The sequence below is a fragment of the Lissotriton vulgaris genome, chromosome 1_1 (assembly GCF_964263255.1).
Source record: "Lissotriton vulgaris chromosome 1_1, aLisVul1.2, whole genome shotgun sequence".
In the NCBI taxonomy this organism is placed as follows: domain Eukaryota; kingdom Metazoa; phylum Chordata; class Amphibia; order Caudata; family Salamandridae; genus Lissotriton; species Lissotriton vulgaris.
The window spans coordinates 2,133,550,795-2,133,570,247 of record NC_141685.1 but is presented as its reverse complement, the minus strand read 5'-3'; the positions used below and the strand labels follow the sequence as shown (position 1 = coordinate 2,133,570,247).

The 19,453-nt window shown below is 41.8% G+C and overlaps 1 protein-coding gene across 1 annotated transcript in view; it reads left to right on the top strand.

Moving 5' to 3' along the window:
* The window catches only part of MYRFL (myelin regulatory factor like), a 1,005,707-nt gene that overhangs the window by 644,881 nt on the left and 341,373 nt on the right, over positions 1 to 19,453 (top strand). Inside the window, exon 12 of the mRNA XM_086921958.1 lies at positions 7,416 to 7,524. Coding sequence (XP_086778084.1) covers positions 7,416 to 7,524 — 109 coding nt within the window. The remainder of the gene's footprint in view (positions 1 to 7,415; positions 7,525 to 19,453) is intronic.

Genomic DNA, 19,453 nt, shown 5'->3' with positions numbered 1-19,453 from the left:
CTGAGGAGACTCGCCCTCTGGGCGAACGTCAATTGCTGATTTCATTGCATAAGCCCTTGAAGGCTGTTGCACCACCAACAATTGCAGGTTGGATCAGAGGGGTGATGCAAGAAGTGGGCATAAATATCTCGCAGTTTGGTGCCCATTCTGTGCGAGGAGCCATGGCGTCAAAGGCCTTCTCCCTGGGTGCCAGGTTGGAGGATATCCTGAACGCGGCAGACTGGTCATCGGACTCGATGTTCAACAGATTCTATTTTAAACCAGTCCTGGATATGGCCTCACTGGAGGTGGCCAAGCTTTGAATGAGCATAATCCTCGCCTCCGGTCCTGCCATAGAATGAAAAATTTCCTAGTAACCATGACGGAAAGTTTCAATTCTTTTAAGGACGCGGAGGCGAGTATTATTCCCACGCAGGACTCTTAACGAACTCCTGTCCTCGCCGGGATTGAGTTTCATAGCTTTGCCTTCTTTGGGTGAGCGAGGCCTCGTATGGTATAAGTATTTCTTTTATGTATTAGTGGTTTAAGATGCATGCCTTGTGTCATCCTGCTTCTGTTGTTATGGCTTATTGATTATCTTTGAGCTGGAGAACAGAGGCATGGGCCTCTAGTTATTTCTTTCAGGATCTGATGGAGCCAAGAATGAGTGACAGATTGTTAATTGGTTTTGGCCGCAGGCACGAAAGAGGAGGTGATCCAGGAAGCACAACCCTTTGGGGATGACGGGGCATGCTTATTGGTGGACATTATGGACTGCCCAGAGCACCTTGGGAGTGCTAGTTTTTTTCTTGTATGTTTGAGTTGAACACTGCTGGCTGTAGGAATAAAGGAAGTTACAGTATAATCCTCGCCTCCGCATCCTTAATAGAATTGAAACTTTACGTCATGGTTACTAGGACATTTTTCATTCATCTCCAGACTAGAATACAGCAGTGCCACTCTATGCGGGCTTCCAAAACTCAGTTTATCCCCCCTTAAAGCACATTGAATGCTGCGACTAGACTCATCACTGGCTCTAAGAAAACCAACCACATCAACTGGCCCTGTTATCGTTCAACTGGCTTCCGTTTGAATCAAGGATCCAGTTCAAAATTGCATGTATGACTCATAGAGCTCTAGACTTTAACACTCCCCCTTACGCGGCAAATAAGCTCGCACTATCTGGAATCTCCCGGTCCTCTAGGAGCACCAGCACACTTCTACTCAAACCGAAGAAATTTTAAAAAAATGAAAACTTACAATTGCACATTCTCAGGAAATGCCCAGAGAATATGGAACTCCCTACCTGTGGAAACAAGACTGATTCCCTCAACATGTGTCTTCAAAAGGGAAGTGAAAGCCTTACTGTTGAACACTTCGCTGAACTAGATGTTTCTCTCCTTTTGTCTCCTATCTTGTTTTGCTGTCTAATCTGCTACCTGGCATTTGCCACGGCATCAGTGTCACCCACTAATATGTCAATGTGTTCCTGATGTATATTTTTTTTATTTTTCTCCCACAGCTACCTACCTATGTCTTTCACAACTCGTTTGTAAAGCGCTCTGATACCCGCTTGGGTCATGTTCGCGCGATACAAAACTTTAAAAATAAATAAAGAAGGACTGCCCTGCTGAACAGTTGGACTGCACAACAGAGGACTGCTCTCCCAAGGCTTCAAAAAGATAGGACTTTTTCTGGCTCCAAAGATCAAGGAGTTGACTCTCTGATCAGCAATAGGAAGAAAAGTGCTGGAAGAAGTCACCTACATCACCTCCAATAAAGACAAGTCCAGCTGACCATCTTCACCTAGACCTAACTGGATTTACCCTGGTGCAATGTGGGAATTGTAGTCCCAATTTCCCAAGAGGCAAACCAGAGCCTCTGGACACTTGGTTGGCATTGAAGACCCTCAAAAGCTCTCAAAGGACTTTTCGGAAAAGTAATTAATGTATGGGGACTTTTGGACAACTTTTTGGGAAAAAGCTCCATAAGTCCACCGAACTCTATGACGAAAGTCAAGCCGGAGACGTTGAACCACAACTCGGCCTGACCATGCAGGTTTGCCTTCCTGAAAGCTCAAGAGCTCTTTGACCTTGATGACAAAAACAAAGACCTCCATGACTCCATGATGAACTTAAATCCGATTGATGAAACCAAACCCTCAATGTCGAGAGAAAATGCTCCCAAAGAAAACTTGATTGGGGCTGTTGGACTGGGCCTTGTTGGGAAAAGTTCACTTAAACTTTTTGCTTTTCCCCTAGACCGTTTTCCTGACAGAGCGCTGCGAAGTTAGATGCTGTAGGTACTTGCCACTGCTAATCAGTGTGGAAGTACAGATGTTCCCTGTATAAACTGTAGAGTTGTTTGGTTGTCTATGATTGGTATGTTTGCTGTACTAGCAAGATCCCTAAGTGATGCGCACTGAGTGTGCCAGAGCTAGTACAAAGGAAATGCGCAGAGAGGGAACACAGGTCTACAGCGTAGGGCCTAAGGTCATTATGCTAAATTTGCATGTTGTCCTGACAAGTGCTACCACTTCTCAGGCCTTACTTTCCCTTTTGCATACACATGGGGCACCCCTGTAGGATGTCCTGGGTCACCCCTATGCAGGGTGCAGTGTTGGTAAAAGGCAGAACTTGTGCCAGTGTGAGTGCTAGGCCCTGACAGTGGAAAATGCTCCATTTCATTTTCCCTGGTGAAAGGCCATCCTGCCCATAGGACAGAATGGGGGAGGCTGGGTGAAGTATTGTTAGCCTAGTTTCCCATGAATTTGAGATGGAACAATGAAGTTTGGTATGTCTGAACTCACAATGTCGTAATGCATCTTTTTGGATCAATGGTTTTGTCGCTGTGTGTCCAGAAAGCGCTGTTTGTGCTTTAGACCTATTTGCATGTCTCAGCAGAATGTGAATTGCCTGCCTGGATCTGGGAGAGGTGAGAAAGACTGAGGGAGGTCGTGACCCAGGGAAGTGGTGGAGACGGTGCCAGGGTGCCCTTTACCTGGAGCGGGGCGAAAGAGAGGCTTTGCGAGGTGAAGAAGCCTAGTTCAGAGCCATAAAACAATAGACCCATCTCCCACTGAATGATTAAAGATCCAGGCCCCGAGTATCAAAGAGAGGATGATGACACTCGGGGGGAGATACGCAAGACTGATTTAGGGAGGGGTCAGGGACCCCTGAGCTCAAGGAAACTTCAAAGACGATGAGGGGTATAAATGGAAGAACTGGAGCCCCAAGACTTTGCATATGTTTTGTCATGTGGACAATGTCGTCGAGAACGGTCTCGGTATCCTTCAGAGAAGTGCTGGGATCGCTTTGAAGACGCCATGGACTGGTCAAGCCTCTGGTGACTTTGACCTGTCTGCGATCGGGACGAAAACCTCTGCCTCAGGAAGAGTTACTGAATAGGCTGCCGGAGACACTTGGCCCTTGCTTCATGATCTGGGGCTTGTGGGCAGTTTGTAACTCTTGACTGAGTAGAGACTGAAGGGGCACTGCACTGGGCCATCTCCCCTCTTCTTCCCTAGCAGGACTTTGCTGTGTCCTTTACACCAAGGGCCAGAGGTGTGCTGGCTCCCTGTTCGTAAACACAAGAACATAAAATTTTCCAGGAAGTCTCAAGTGGCCTGGTGGTGGCACTGTGTCGTGGGAGCCTGAGACCTCTGAAGGGGTGCCTAAGGTGATCGTGGGCACCCAAAACGAATGAAGACTCTGACACGCAGGGTGCGTGTCCTGGTGCGGCTACAGGTGTTAGAGTGCCTGTGGAATGTGGGCAGCGTGGAAGGGAGATGAGATTCAGTACACTCAAGGGAGCGTGTCGCAGTGCAGTCCAAGCACTAGTAGAGAGTGTCGGAACATCGTGGGCACTAAGAAGGAGTGAGTCTCCGACACGCGGATCGGCGTGTGGTGGAGAGGTGAGACTCAGACGCGCAGTGTGCATGTCGTGGTGCAATCTGAACATTAGTGGAGAGCACTGGAAGGTTGTGTGCACCAGGAGATAGAGCGAGTCTAGGACGCACCGGGGGTGCGTGTCGAAGGTGCCACCGGAGGTGCTGGTGAGGAGTACCGGTGAGCGGTGAGCACCAGGGAGCAAATCCTAACAGCGCTGGAGAAGAGGGCCAAGAGATCGGGCCCTCAAAGGCAATGTGAAGTAGCACCAGCGTCGGGTGGAATCGCAATTTTGCGATTCCTTAAATGCTATGCATCAAGCATTTTATTTTTGCGAATCCTAATTAAGAAATCGCAAATTACCACCAACTTGAAGTTGGTGGTAATTTGCGAATTCTTTAACAAATGCACTTTTTTGCATTTGTGAAGGTGGCATGTGGTGCACATACATGCCTTTAGGGTGCACACATTTCAGGGGTACATCAGGGTGTCCTTATGACACCCTTGCACCCTTGAAATTATTCTCAATTTGCGATTCTCAAATTGCAAATCGCAAATTGAGAATAACCACATTCATTCCTATGGGCCTCCTGGCCCATAGAAATGAATGGGAAAATATTCCTTAATTGCGAATTCACAAATTGCGAATTCGCAAATAAGGAATAATAAGAAATCGCAAAAAATTGCGATTTTTTTTTAGATACATACCACTTTGCAATTCTCAAATAGCGATTCTCAAAAAATCGCTATTTGGAAATCGCAACTAGGCATTTTGATACATATGCCCCCATAACCTTTACTCGATCTGCCAGGAAGAGTGCCATTATTACTTGTGGTGGACTGTCATCCACCCAAACTAATGCTCCACATTCTAACAGTCACCCCAACTATTTCACCTTTTTTGTGGCCCTTTTTCTGCTACTATTAAAACTGTATACTGTGCACTGCTAGTGATTAGCACAGTGGTATACTGTGCACTGCTAGTGATTAGCACAGTGTGTGTGTGAGTTTTCCTGGTCTAACATGGTATTAAAAATCTTGGGGGCAGATTTACAAGCCCCTTGCGCCACTTTTGCGTCACTTTCAAAATGGGAAAAGTGATGCAAAAGTGGTGCAAGGGTCTTGTAAATCTACCCCCTTGTTTCACCCAATTAGCCTATTTGACTTTCCTGCACTACTGTAATGGGTAGTGAAGAAAATGAAACATGGCGTTAAATGTCACATGTGGGCGGCAGTGTGTATTTACACCACTCAAATATATGGTGAGTAAATATGGCTGCCAGGAGCACCACAGTGCCTTGGCTGACTGCAGGTTAGACTGCAACATCAAATTTATGGATGGAATGCTTGAATTAATCTCAGCCTCTGCCAGTTGCTCAGGGCGTATTCCAATCCATCATTTTCTGTCCGCTAAGCCACTCTAGACAAAGACCTGCCATATGCAAATCAGTGCCGACATTGCTCTTCATGGGACAGACACTCCGTACTGAACTGCCAGGTAAAGCCCCCTCCAGAAGGGACCAAAAGCAACCCCAGACCAGTTTTGACCTACTTAGGTCTCATGAGTGAGGCATAGCTTGAGTCCTATAGCACAGTGAGCACGGGACCCATATGTTGGCATACACATCGCCCTTACGGCCCAATTGCAACTTTAGCGTTGCGGCACTGGGTCCTTCCTGCCGCTGCACCGTAAAATCTGTGGTCAGGCCACCCACTAGATTCTGAATTTTATCCTGTCTGGCAGGCTTTTTTTGGGCATTCCCACGTCAGTGCCTCTAAAAATGCGCACCGCAATGGGAACCCCAAAAACAGTTCTTGTACAGCATGGACTGAAAAGTCCATTCCGTGCAGGAACTAGTATGCATGCACATATAGGGGCACATGTTGTGCCCCCCTGTGTGCATCCACATGGCGCAGAGTCAACAAGGGACCCTGTAGGGTCCGCTTTGTTTCCTCTCCTCCAGGGTTTACTTGGATGAGGAACCACAATGAAAGCTCTGGCAGAGAGGAAACTCCTAATATGCTTGGCAGTACCGCACCGCAGCTCCATTCATAAACAACAAGTTTATGAATGGAATGCTTGAATTAATCTCAGCCAATGGCAGTCACTCAAGCCACATTCCAATGCATCATTTTTCGCCCATTTTGGGCTGGACTGTTTCCATTGGAATGGGGTCAAGAGTAATATACATATATCTGGTTCCAAACTTAGGTGGCATGGTGCACAAAATAATGATGGACTAGGATGCATCCCGGGTAATTATCAATGGCTGAGATTAATTCTGCTGGGAAACCTATTTTTATATGTTAATATGTCACTCCTCAACTTTTAATCCCACAGGGTGGCGTGCCTTAAAAAAGGTAATGCAGTATATATTTGAAACGCTTATCCTCACTTCAGCTGGAGAAAAGTAAGGAAAATTATTTGCTACTTAATTTTCAAAGTCTGCTGTAATGGCTTAATCAGATTTTTGATAATTTGAGTGGAAAAGTACCTTTAGAAAAATTTACTTTAGGCGAGTCCTGCACCCCTAAACTTTCAGCCTTGCACTGCTAGAAGATTTTGATTTTCATTCCAGAGACTAAGTCAGAAGGTAAGAAACATAGGGGCAGATTTACAAGGCCCTTTTGCCATTTTTTGCGACACTTTTAACATGGGAAAAATGACGCAAAAGTTGTGCATGGGGCTTGTAAATGTGCCCCATAGTCTTGGATGACCTGCATGATGTATCTGACCTCTCCTCCACCGTGGTTAACCTGAAATGGTTGACCTGAAATCGTGCCTCGATATCACTTAACCATAAACTGTTGCCTTTCAATAGTGCTTCACTTTTTTTATTTGCTTTTTTACTTGAAACTTAAAAAGGTTTAGAGGATTTTGGCACCTTTTTTCTTAATACATTTTTCTTTATTTTTCTAAATTTGCTTAGAGATTTTTGTTGTGTTGTTTTCTTTACTTAAAAAATGTTGGTACTGCTTCAATTTAGAATACATTTCTCTGAGGATTGTCTGCCCCCTGTCTAATAGCCACCAAGGGTTCAGCTAAGGTTTACTCAACCTAAACATATTATTGTTATTAAGTTAGTACAGGTCACTCCCTTTCAAATCAATAAACCGGTTTCTGACAAGTAGGTATTACTTTACTCCTACAATGTCTGCTTTGTTTCCTGATACGAAGTCTATGCTGTCGATCAGCAGTCGGGCTATGCTTCAGATGATATTTTACAACATATAAGCAGAGTGCAGAGGCCTGAGGCCAGGTCATCAGACACCAGTAAACATTTGTAAAAAATGGTGGACTTTCCAAGTCAGATAGCATTCCACACTCATGCGCTTTGTGGTCTGTGTTTGTTTCTGTTTCAAAGTTTCCAATCAATATAAATGCATTGGATACATGTATTTAGTGGAGCTAAGAACACGGTCCCTCAAAAGTCGCAAAATATTAGTCACACATGGAACAGCAGGATGTCTGCTGAGACTATCAGCCTTTTGACATCACTCACGACTCAGAACATCTCCCTATACTAATTCTAGTTTTTGTGTGTTTAGGTTGACACAAATGAACAGCTGAAAAGGATTGCCCAAATGCGACTGGTTGAGTATGACTACAAGCCTGAATTTGCATCTGTGATGGGAATTAACAACACCCATGAAACAGGTATCAGAATAAGTAGCATGTTCTACATTTGTCTTGCTATTTTATTATTAGTTTCAATGCATTATGTAGGTGTTCTGTGCTACTGTAACTAATTATGCCTCACTCTCTCATATCTCTTTGCTGGCATTATTTCTACCCCCTAGAATATCAGCATTATGGTAGGATGGTATTTTACAACTCAATATTTACTTATTTATTGTGACATTGCAACACAAAATGAGCAATACCACTGTAATATGTTAACTGCTGGTCACTAATTTGCAGCAATTGCATTGAGATTATGATCACTTTGAAACATCACAGGTTTTATACACACACCCACGCACATAATATCTAAACAGTTCCCTTTAAGGCTTAGAGTGCTACATCAATTATTGGCAAAAAAGCAGGGAACTCTGGGTAGCTCCTGAGTTTTAGGTGGCGAGAAACTGCTTGGTATGGAATACCCAACAACAGCATGACACTTCCAATCTACTCACCTCAAATGTCTATTTTTCTATTTGTTAAAAATAGATTGAATACAGTGCCATCCACATCAAGATAGAAAGCAAAGTCTTTAAGAGTAGGATTAGCAGGTGCCATTCACGCTGAGCTGAAAAATGACAACAGCTGTTGTCCAGGCACAGTATTACAGATTTGGATTGGTAAAATACCATCCAAACCAATGTGGAATGAATAAAAGCAACCATTGACACATGTCTTAAACTTGTTGGAGCTTGTTAGAAAACTATATCTTTGGACAGACACATAACTTAGGTGACATTCAATCAATCTGTATGAAACTTTCCCAAAAAAGTTCATCCACTTTGGGTCTTCATGGAATGTTGTGTGCAGAGGTGTCAAATGGGGACCAACAACGTTGGTATGGGGTGGCAGGGAAGGAATATTGGGGGAAGCCAAATGTTACATTTCCCATTTGAACTCCCATAGGAATATTTGCTCTTCGGTATATAATAAGTTGTTAAATGCAATTTCACCAAACTTGGTATGCATGTAGAACTTTACTCAGAGTGTATCTTTGATGTAAATCTATTCAGTAGTTTTCAAGAAATTAACATTTATGAAGTGCTTCATTCTGGGCAGGAAGAGGTTAAATTTTAGAGTTATTGGAACACTTAATCCACGGATCCTGTACGAATCCATCTAGTTTTGCGAACCCCATTCAAAAATAAAGGAACACCATTGGACTAGGGATTTGTTCCTCCCATCTTTCCTTTTAGATTCATGAATCTGGATGCAGGTTCTCAAAATCGTCATGTTATGACTTGGTGGCTGTCAGAGAAAATTTCCTGTAGTGGCCGTCATTACCTAGAATGGTGCACTGAGCACTGTCTTAGGAAAAATCAAAGCAAAAGGGTCACCCAGTTGGGGGTGGATGGGCCCAAAAAGACATCCCCTGCATTGAATATGATACAAAAAAAATATTTTTGGAGAGGGATTTCTCAATCTTGTGCTGCAAATCGAACACATGATGTGCGAATCCTGAATAGAAATTTGTCAAAAAAGAATTTGGTGCACTACAGCTGACCTTATCCAACCAACGCTTCAAATTACCTTCTGCCATGCACGTCAGGGTTTGGCCTTCCAAGGTGGTTTGTGTGCCAAGTGCTTCAACCAGGTCCAGCTGTGCATGGCATTTGGCTGGGCAACAAGGGGGTTGGCTGTCCTTAGTGGTCAACTGAATCCTTATCATTCCACCCTCAACCAGAGCTCCACATTCGGCACTTCCCCAAAACATTCTACTCACTAAGTCTTGGTACTCCCCAGAACATAATACACTAAATATAATTAGGGTACTACACACCTACTTCCTATAGCAAAAAAAATTGACAAATAACAAAAAGAAATAAAAATCCACAAGTATACCACTTAAAACTCTACACATTATAAAACTATAATATACAAAATGCATTACACATCAAAAATATTTTCTCTTTTGCATGCATGTTCATAATCCTTCAAGAATGTGGGAGTAACTATATTATGCTGACTACGTCTTGGCTCAATTTCTTTACTACTCTCAGCTGTAACACATTTATCTTGAAGATTTGTATGTATCACCACAATTGTATTTAAATTCCAAATGTGGTTGTCACACAGTTTAACTGAATTTAGAACTACGTCCACGACCCGGCAAGGTGAGGAGAATTATAAGGTTCCACTTTTCTGTGGAAGTCTCGCCTTCACAACATCTCCAAAACCCACCACAGTAGAACACACCGCTTTGCGCTCATCAAACTTTGTTTACTCTTTCATACTTTCACATATTGAGACTTATCCCAATCACTGTCCTTACACTCACTTTTCTTACATCCTACACCCTCAAGTTTGTCACGTCTCATCCACGGCGGAGTCACTATAGTGTTGTGTCTCCTACCTCGAAACAACTCAAAGGGCACCTTACCAGTAACATAGTGTGGTGTAAGGTGATACAACTTCAACCCTTTCCATCAAAACTTCTTTCCAGTCTTTTTTTGTGTGCTTGCAGATCTGGATAGACTCCTTTAACACTCTGTTACATCTTTCTACCATCCCCTTAATCTTGGGATGATAGAACATGTTTTATGCTTTATTCCCCTCAAAGATACAAACTCTTCCATGTCCCTGAACACAAACTGCACACTGTTGTTCATCAAAATACAATCTAGAAACCCTTCTCTGCTGAAACCATCCATAAGAAATGCAACTACTGACTAGTTTACACAATTTGAGTAATGCAAACATCAGGCCGCTGCAGGAATATATCCATTAGTGCCAACACGTCATACTGACCAGCTTTGCTAGTAACTGGTACCTGAACATCAAGAGCTACTTCCTGCCACACTCTCACTGGGACGTCCCTCACCACCATAGGCTACACTCTTGTTTTATAGTTTTTATCACTATAGGAATTTTCCAAACACTCAAGACACACTCTCAACTTGCTTCCTCATTCTAAGCTGCCAGAAATGCAAACCAGGTCTCTCCTTCACTTTTGAAATCCCAAAATGGCCACGGTGACTCAACTGTATTAATTTCTCTCAGACTTGACCGGGAGACACCAATTTAGTACCTCTCTATAATAAAAAATTAATCACAGACAATTCATCCTTCACCATCCAAAATCTCAAACCCTCCTCGCTAATACCTTTTTCCACTTCCATCATTTCCTGACCAATCCTTTTTTTCCTTCAAGACTCCATCCTCTTTCAAGCAACACCTCCACTCATCTTCGCTGACTACAGCATCAGCAACTTTAGAAACCATGCATTCATCAAGGTCCCAAAATGTATCAACTACATCATAATCAAAGTCTTTTAGTTTTGGACTCAATCGTGACAGGCAATCTGCAACCCTGTTCTCTACTCCAAGGATATACACTAGCTTGAAATTGTAATCTTGTAAAGCCACAACCCATTTACAAATGTGACCTGAGATCAGATCCAAGTTCTTCTTATAAAATATCTCTTTGAGAGGCCTTAATAAGTGTGACTTAACATTCCGAAACTCTTGTTCGCATAAGGAGGACCATTGAACCTGACACCTTTTTTTAACAACAACCTCGTGTTTTGTGTGTGGCTGTCAAAAGAAGTCACAAACGTGTTGTAGCATTTGGCCATGCCAAAAAAGTTAACAGTTCCTCCTTATCTTCAGGAACAGGAAGATTAGCAATCATTTTAACAATTGTTCTTTGGGTCTGACCCCCTCTCCTGTGAACTTATGCCCCAGGTAGTTGATTTTGCTCTGATTAAATTTACATTTACTCTCCTGTAAAGTTAAGTCTGTCAACCTAAATCTTTCTAACACTAACTGTAGCCTAAGATTGTGTTCCTCTTGGTTGGAACCATAAATCAGTACATCATCCTGATAGATCTTCACCCCAGGAACCCCATCTAACAACTCCTCAATGGCTCTCCGAAAAACTGCTGCAACAGTTTTGAGGGCAACGACAATCTTGTAAATTTGAACCGCTCAAAAGGTGTAATGAATGTGGTCAAATTCATTGAATCACCATCCAACTTAATTTGGTGATACGCCACCTTGAAGTATAAATTTGAGACAATACTAACTCCTTCCAATTGCATAAGCAACTTCAAAATATTCGGGAGCAAGTACTTATCCACTACCACAGCCCTATTAAGAGCCCTCAAATCAACACATAAGCGTATTCCACCTGAGGCCTTGCATGCTAGAACCACAGGTGCAACCCATTCTGTAGCCTTAACAATTATCCCCTCTTTTTCAATTTATCAAGTTCTTCACGCAGGCTCTGTTTCACAGCTAAAGGTATGCTAAGCACTTTAAATTCCATGAGGAAACACCATTCTTCAGAACATTCTTATGTGCGTAATTGGTTAAACATCCCAACTTCTCCTCAAAACCTTTTTTTAATTCATGTTTAAGTTCTGATTGTACACTAATCTCATTAATTCTGACTCCATCTACCACATCTGGCAGTTGTTAAAAAAATATCCTTGGTTGACTATTTGATCTAACATGACTCTTAAGGCTTTCTAGTAGTACCAACTGATAATGCTGTCTCCTCTGCATGATACATACATTTGCCCAGCATTGAGATGCCCTTTGTATTCCAAATCTCCATTAAATTAACCTAGTAACCTATTACTAGTAACCTATTAGGTTGCCCACCATAAGCCAACTGACGTATATCTGGTTTGTGAAGTTTACCTTTCCCAGAAAGGTATTATAACAATCTTAGCACCTGGTTCAAACAGCATATCAATACATTCCCTATTAACATTTACTTTGTCAACAGGACCATTTGTGCCCCATTGCCCAACCTGGAGAACAACCTCCCAGAAGTGTACATCATCGTAACCCTCCTCATCCTCATGACCGTCATCATAAATCATTACTTCTTTTACTTTCTTGGTCTTAACCTTACTTTGTGACCTGCACCATTTAGCAAAGTGCCTAACCTTGGCCCATAAAGAACACTTAACAAAAAGCACAGGGCAATTTTTATTATTGGCCAATTGACTGGAAGCATTGCATCTGGAACACTTCCCACTAAAGGGGTTCTCAGAAAGAGAAGGCAATAAGGTAGGGCAATTCTTGTCATTGGCCAAATACCCAAAAGCAACACACCTAAAACATTTTGCCCCAGCAATTTTTATTGAAGAAGTGGATTCCTCATTTTTAGACATAGACTTATGTACTACAATAATTTTTTCTATCGGAGGATTATGTTCCATTATAATGACATCTACGCAAGCCAGTGGATGTTAGATTTTCTTGGTGATCACAAGTACTTCATCAACTCTAGGATCATCTTTTTGCCACAATTGGTCTCTTACTTTCTCAATATTGCAACCAAGCATGAATTGGTCACGGATATGCTCTTCCAACTTTCCCTCAAACTTGCAACTGGCTACTAACTTTCGTAAACCTCTGATGTCACTTTCCGCAGACTCCTGGGATTTTTATATTCACTTTTCAAAATATTATCTCTCAAGAATAGTACTCAGTTTTGGAAGGTAATGCTTATCAGGTTTCTTATTGCAGATACCTAACTCACTTAACTCTTCTGTCTCAAAGGTTTCAATATCCAGGAGGTGTTCAAATACTTCTTGGCTTTCTGAGCCTAAACAATGTAATAGTAAAGAACGTTTCCTTTTGGCACTGAAAGCACCACAGACACAAACATAATTGGAAAACACTTCTTCTACTGTGACCACCAAATTGGAGGTTCCCCTGGGGAGGATAAAATGAAGGGGGGTGATGTTATATTTTGCATACTGACAACACAGATTTAATTAATAAAGCGTATGAATAAAATATATACAGTCCCCGCTTATACAGTTCCTTCTTTGTGAATACACCAATGAACACACTCTAAGATACTATGTTGGTAGATAGCTTCAAATTAAGATGTACCCTTCACTGTGACTAAAACTGTACACTATGAAGACAAAGTTTGCCCATCACAGATTGCATTCAATCATCACATAATGCATCTAACTGATGTAGGATAAGCAGAGATAGCCACTTTCAATAGGTGTGCCTATCACCATGATGAAAGTGATGAGATAACGTGATGGATGACGATGAAATTAAGCACATGGCCTTCAAAATTGCTGACACTTACTGCACTAGATATAAACTACTTACAAGAGGTGGGCCTGTCACCAAACTGCTCTCCTTATAAGTATTTAGGTCTTCACATCGGTGAACCTTCACAAATATATGTGTTATAATAAATGGCCCTGATAATATCTCACATACTATTGGGGTTAATTAAATGCATCTCTACCAATTAAAATGGCTGATAGCTGTCACTCTGCATCTGTTTCTGAAGGAATTAGGACTTAACTTGAAGAAGTAACACAATGAAATGCAACCAAACCACAAGGCAGATCTTGATCCAGCGGGTTACAAGCAACAGGTACTCTAATATCATATACTCACCTGGGCCCATAAACACACATACACACTACCTAGTAATACACTGCTGTGGTCAATTGGTTGTACTTTTTATCATTTCTAGATTAGCCTCTTCTTATTCTCAACTAATCTTTCACTGATGAAAAAAAGTAATTTCCTCTGGTCAATGGACCAAATTAGTTGAACTAGTTGATGGTGAAATGACATAAATATAATCTACTTACATTTGATTAAATAACCACAGACTCAGGAAATATTTTGAATCTTTATCTAAATAAATTTCACGTGAACCACTTACAAAGTACAGTACAATCTCCGTCACTTATAGGAAGGAAGATTCAATTAATCAATCAGTCAAACAATATATATATCATTCTCTGCAATGATGTTGCTATGAAAGGTAGAGAGAAAAGCACATCTGCACCAACACGAAAATATAGTTACCAATAATGGTGTGAAAACCAGCTCCCCTGGCCAAGGAGCTGGGAAGGGTCCCCCAGGAAAGATCAGGCGATAAAGGCTTCAGGACAGGAATCAGGACTTGGGGTTGTTCCTGGGCCTGAGAGGTGGGTGAGGAAGTCATGGCCCAGGAAAGAGGTTGTGAGGCCCAGGAACAACCCCAAGAACTACCTCAAGAAATACAGGAACATGGAGAAAATGCTCAGAATGTGGAAAACAATCCACTCCCCCATAATGTGGTAAATGAAAAGGAGACGGTGGATGTGTCACAAATAAACAATGAGAGACAGAGAGGCCCTGAAACCAGAGGGTCAAAGGCAAAGGAAAAGGACTCGGAAAGAAATGAGCCTCATGAGAGTGGGAAATTTAAAGTAAAATCGCGGAAAAAAATACAGGAAAAAAACCAGAGAAAGAGAAGGATAAAACAAAACGAAAAATAAAAGAGAAAGAGAAAGACAAAGAGAAGGAGAGAGAGAAAGAGAAAGAGAAAGAGGGAGATACGGATGAAGATCCCAAACTGGACTTAATTGCGTTGAAAGCTTAGCGGTTACAAACAATAAATAAATTTGAAGGCTAACGCAAAAAATCCAGGCTCTCCGCCCACTTCTCAGCCTAGAATCTCCAATATCTTCAGCCCTCTACATAAGGATGGCGCGGCCAACGCCTTAAAGAATGAAAAATTATATATCAAAGTTCCAAGTAGTACGAGCGGAACTATCATAGATAGCCCTGGTGTCCCCCTGGAGAACATCGAAGGAAATGAAAACGACTTTAGAGATGCGAACATTGCCAACCGGATTGCAGCTCCAAGTGGGAGCATTGAAGGGTTGAGGGCACCCATTGTCAAAGGGAGCAATCAGATCAAAGTAAGATGTCTCCACAGGGGCAAGATCTACATTTAGAAAATAAATCATACTCCGAGGAAGATTCTGACTCAGATATATATCAAACAGGGATGTCTATATCAAGCGAATCAAGTGAACTAAGTGAATTAAGTGATACAATTAAAGCTGGTCCAGGTTTACAAATGAAGACCTTATCTTCGGAGATATCTGGCTCACATGTCTCCAGGAATATATGTGAAACAAATCCAAGGAAAACACGAGGAAAAAAAAAGAGGATAAGAAGTAAAAAATAATCTAACCTTGTCAACGAAGAGACAACAGACCCAGGCAATAAAACGGATCATGGCAAAACCAGAACAAACCCTTCACGGAAAAGCCCGATCACAAAATTATCAGGAGAAACACCGCACCAGAAACGCAGCTCCGCCGAGATAGAAGGAGGAAGCCAAAAATTAATGGAAGACGGCTGCAGATCTGGAACGACAAGCGAACCCCCATTAAGCGATGTTCTGATCTCAATAAAGAACTTTCATAAGGATGTCAAAAAAGATAGCCAAAGGAACCGGGCTGCTATTGACAAATTGCAAAGTGCAGTTAAAAAAGTGGAAAACATTTGTACTGATATCTCGGAGAGAATGGCCACAGTAGAAACTCGCACCAAAAACTTAGAAACAGACATCATCAAACTACAAAAGACAGAAAAAGAACATGATGGAATAATCAAAGATCTTATGGCGAAAGTCGAGGATCACGAGAATAGATTCAGACGGAACAATCTAAGATTTCTTGGTATTCCAGAAAATTTTGAAGGAAATGATGCTAGAGGGACAATGATTACTTTAATCAAAACGGCATTCCCGGAATTAGAGGCCTGGGATATGGATAGAGAGATTCAACTTGTCCATCGCTTCCCTATGACTCTACCGAAACATTCTCAGAAAAAACACTAATATCCCAGGGCTATGCTGATTTACTTTGGGAACTTTCTTCTTAGAGAAACAATTTATGATCTTGCAAGACCCACAAGCCAAAGGGAATATAAAGGGTTTACATTTTTTGTCAGACCAGACTTTGCGCATACCACCGTAGAGCGAAGGTGGAAAATGCGCCAATTATTTGCACCATTTGAAAAAATTGGTGCAAAGGTATTCCTACAGAATCCGGCACGACTGAAAATTTTATTTAAAGGTTCAATCAGAAGCTTTACGAGTGAAATACAAGCTGAAGAATATTTAAGAGAAATCTCAGAGATGGAGACCCGAAATTCGGGGAAATAACTGAATAATGCACGGGGAAGTATTAAAATGTATAAGTAAGGTGGAGCATATTATGAGTTTAAACTTAAAAACCCTATGCTGAAACAAATAGCTTTACCTGTTTAAAGGTTGTGTTTAATTTTTTATAAATCTGTCAGGGCCACGGGGTGCGCTCTGGCGATCTGACCATACGGGCGCTCACACCTAGGACTCGGGACCTAGGATGCCTAAAGGGATGGTAAGGGACGGGGATGGGGGGGCAAAAGGGTGGGACATGGAAGTAGGGGGTGGGAGTGTAGGACCAAGGAACGTCAATTACATGAAGGTTAAAAAAAACTGTATCACTGTAGTCATAGACAATCGTGTAACGATTAGGAAACAAAGACATGGGTATGACACCAGGCTGATGGCTATAATTCTAATATTAATATGGCTAAGTTAAAAATTGTTTCTTTAAATATCTGCGGACTCAACGATATTAAAAAAAGACAGAAGGTGGCGGTAGGACTACAACTAATGGAGACTAATATCGCCTGCTTACAAGAAATTCATATTGAAGGTTCTCAGCACTACTTATTGAAATCGCTGGGATATAACCTTATCACAGCTTCTACACACGGAGTCCGAACTAAGGGGGTGGCAATTTTAGCAAAAGGTGGGGAGCTCCAATTTGACAGAGTACTGTCCAATAAACACGGGAGATGGGCAATCGCCGAATGCAGGTACAATAAGGGGCGAAATAAAATAACAATTTGCACTATATATGGGAGTGTTGGTGATGAACCAGATTTGCTAATAAAGATCTCCAACGAGCTCGCTCATTGGCCTCTTCCCCTTGTAGTGTGCGGGGATTTTAACCTACATCTCCCCAGGGACTGGACTATTGGTCCAGAATTCAAATATCATGGCAGGAAACCTAGAGTCTTTCGGGCTCTAAAAGACTTATGTTTGGTACATAGCCTTATAGATGGGTGGCAACATAATCACTGGGGAGATCCTGGTTTCACATTCTACTCATATCCACATTCCCGACATGCAAGACTTGACTACATGCTTATATCAAATTCACTGAAAAGTATGTGTACGATAGATAAATTACCACGCCTACTATCAGATCATAACCCATTAACTTTAAAACTATCATATACTCCGAATAACCATCCAACTAAGAGCTGGACGTTCGAAAGGGCTCTATTAATGAATGAAAAGTACTGCGAACACATGAAGGGGTGGATTCCGGGCTTTATTGCAGATAATATGGGAAGTACATCTATAGTAATCGTATGGATGCCCTTAACGCGAGCATAAGAGGTGAGACCCTACAATTCTCTCTCAGGTCTAACAAGGAAGGGAAATCCCACTTAGCTGCACTATACTATAACTTGGGCAAAGCAGAAGAAGATCTGATTGCTGCAGCTCAACAAGGCCAGGAGTTAGACAGGGCATTATCTCAGGTAGCCATTGCAAAAAACCTTATCACAGAAATAATAGTGGAAAAAGCCATCACTAAAGCATCAGTAAATAAGGAAAAGATATATGAGCTGAGCGAACTGGTTGGGCATCAGCTAGAGATGTGTGTTAGAAAAGAGGCATCAGCAAGCACTATTAGAGAAATCCAAGACCCGAGATTAGGTATAAAATCAGAACCAGATGAAGTAAGGGCCGCATTTCAGAGATTCTATCAAGATCTCTATACAGAACCGATAAGTGGATTGGGGGATCCAGATCTTTATTTAGATGTAAATCGAGGTCCTAGATTTGACAAGAAGGACCAGGACAGGTTGGATGAATTACCCAACTGGGATGAGATCCTACTATCTTTAAAAACATTAAAAAGCGGAAAAGCGACAGGACTGGATGGGATACCATCTGAGTTTTATCTGAAATTTGCTGATCAATTAAAAATTATTCTGATGAGTTTGTTCATCCACATATTTCAGAGAGGTACACCCTCCCATCCTGGTCAGAAGCTAGGATTGTGGTCTTCTTGAAAAAAAAAAATCCGCTTGATTTAGACCAATTACTCTAATAAATGGGGACTCAAAAATCTACTCGAAACTCCTGGCGGCCAGATTGGCACCAATAATAAATAAAATAGTATCCAAACACCAACATGGATTTATACCAGGAAGGTCAACAACTGACCATGTTCAACGGGTGATCTCACTGTTTGACTATACAGAGTCCACAGGAGACCCTATGGCGCTTATACTCCTTGACGCAGAGAAAGCGTTTGATAGGGTCTCCTGGAGATTTTTATGGACGGCAATGTCTTATAGTGGAATCAACGACAAATTTATTATGGCCACACAAGGCCTATATAATAAACCAAGTTCTAGAGTATTAGTTAATGGGCTCCTGAGAGAAAACTTTGCAATCACGAGAGGAACTAGGCAGGGATGCCCCTGCTCACCCCTCTTATTTGCAATTCATATCGATCCATTTATCCGGTGGGTTGACAATTGTATAAATATTTCACCAATTCAAATACGTAGTCACAATACCAAACCTTGGCATACGCCGACGATATCGCGCTTGTCACTACAGACCCCAATATAGCCATGCCGGTGATAGAAGAGGAAGCACACTTATTCGGATTAGTATCTAGATATAAACTGAATGCTAATAAAACCCAGATTGTTCTAAATAACAAGATTGTGATGGGGGATGCAAGAGTAACTGAGGAGGCCGTATATCTAGGGGTTACAATAACTGCCAAAATTCAAAACATTGTTGACATTACCCTAAAACCATTGATTTCTAGAACCAAGAAGGAGATGGTCCGACTGGATAATTTACATCTAACTATAGGGGGCCGCTGTAATTTGATTAAGATGCTTTTTTTCCCCCGATTTTAATATTTCTTTAGGACTATCTGCCTTGAATTACCCCCCAAAATCTTTAGGAGTATCGATTCTATGCTCTCAAGTTTTATTTGGGGATATAAAAAACCTAGACAGGCTCTTAAACGATTGGTATTACCGA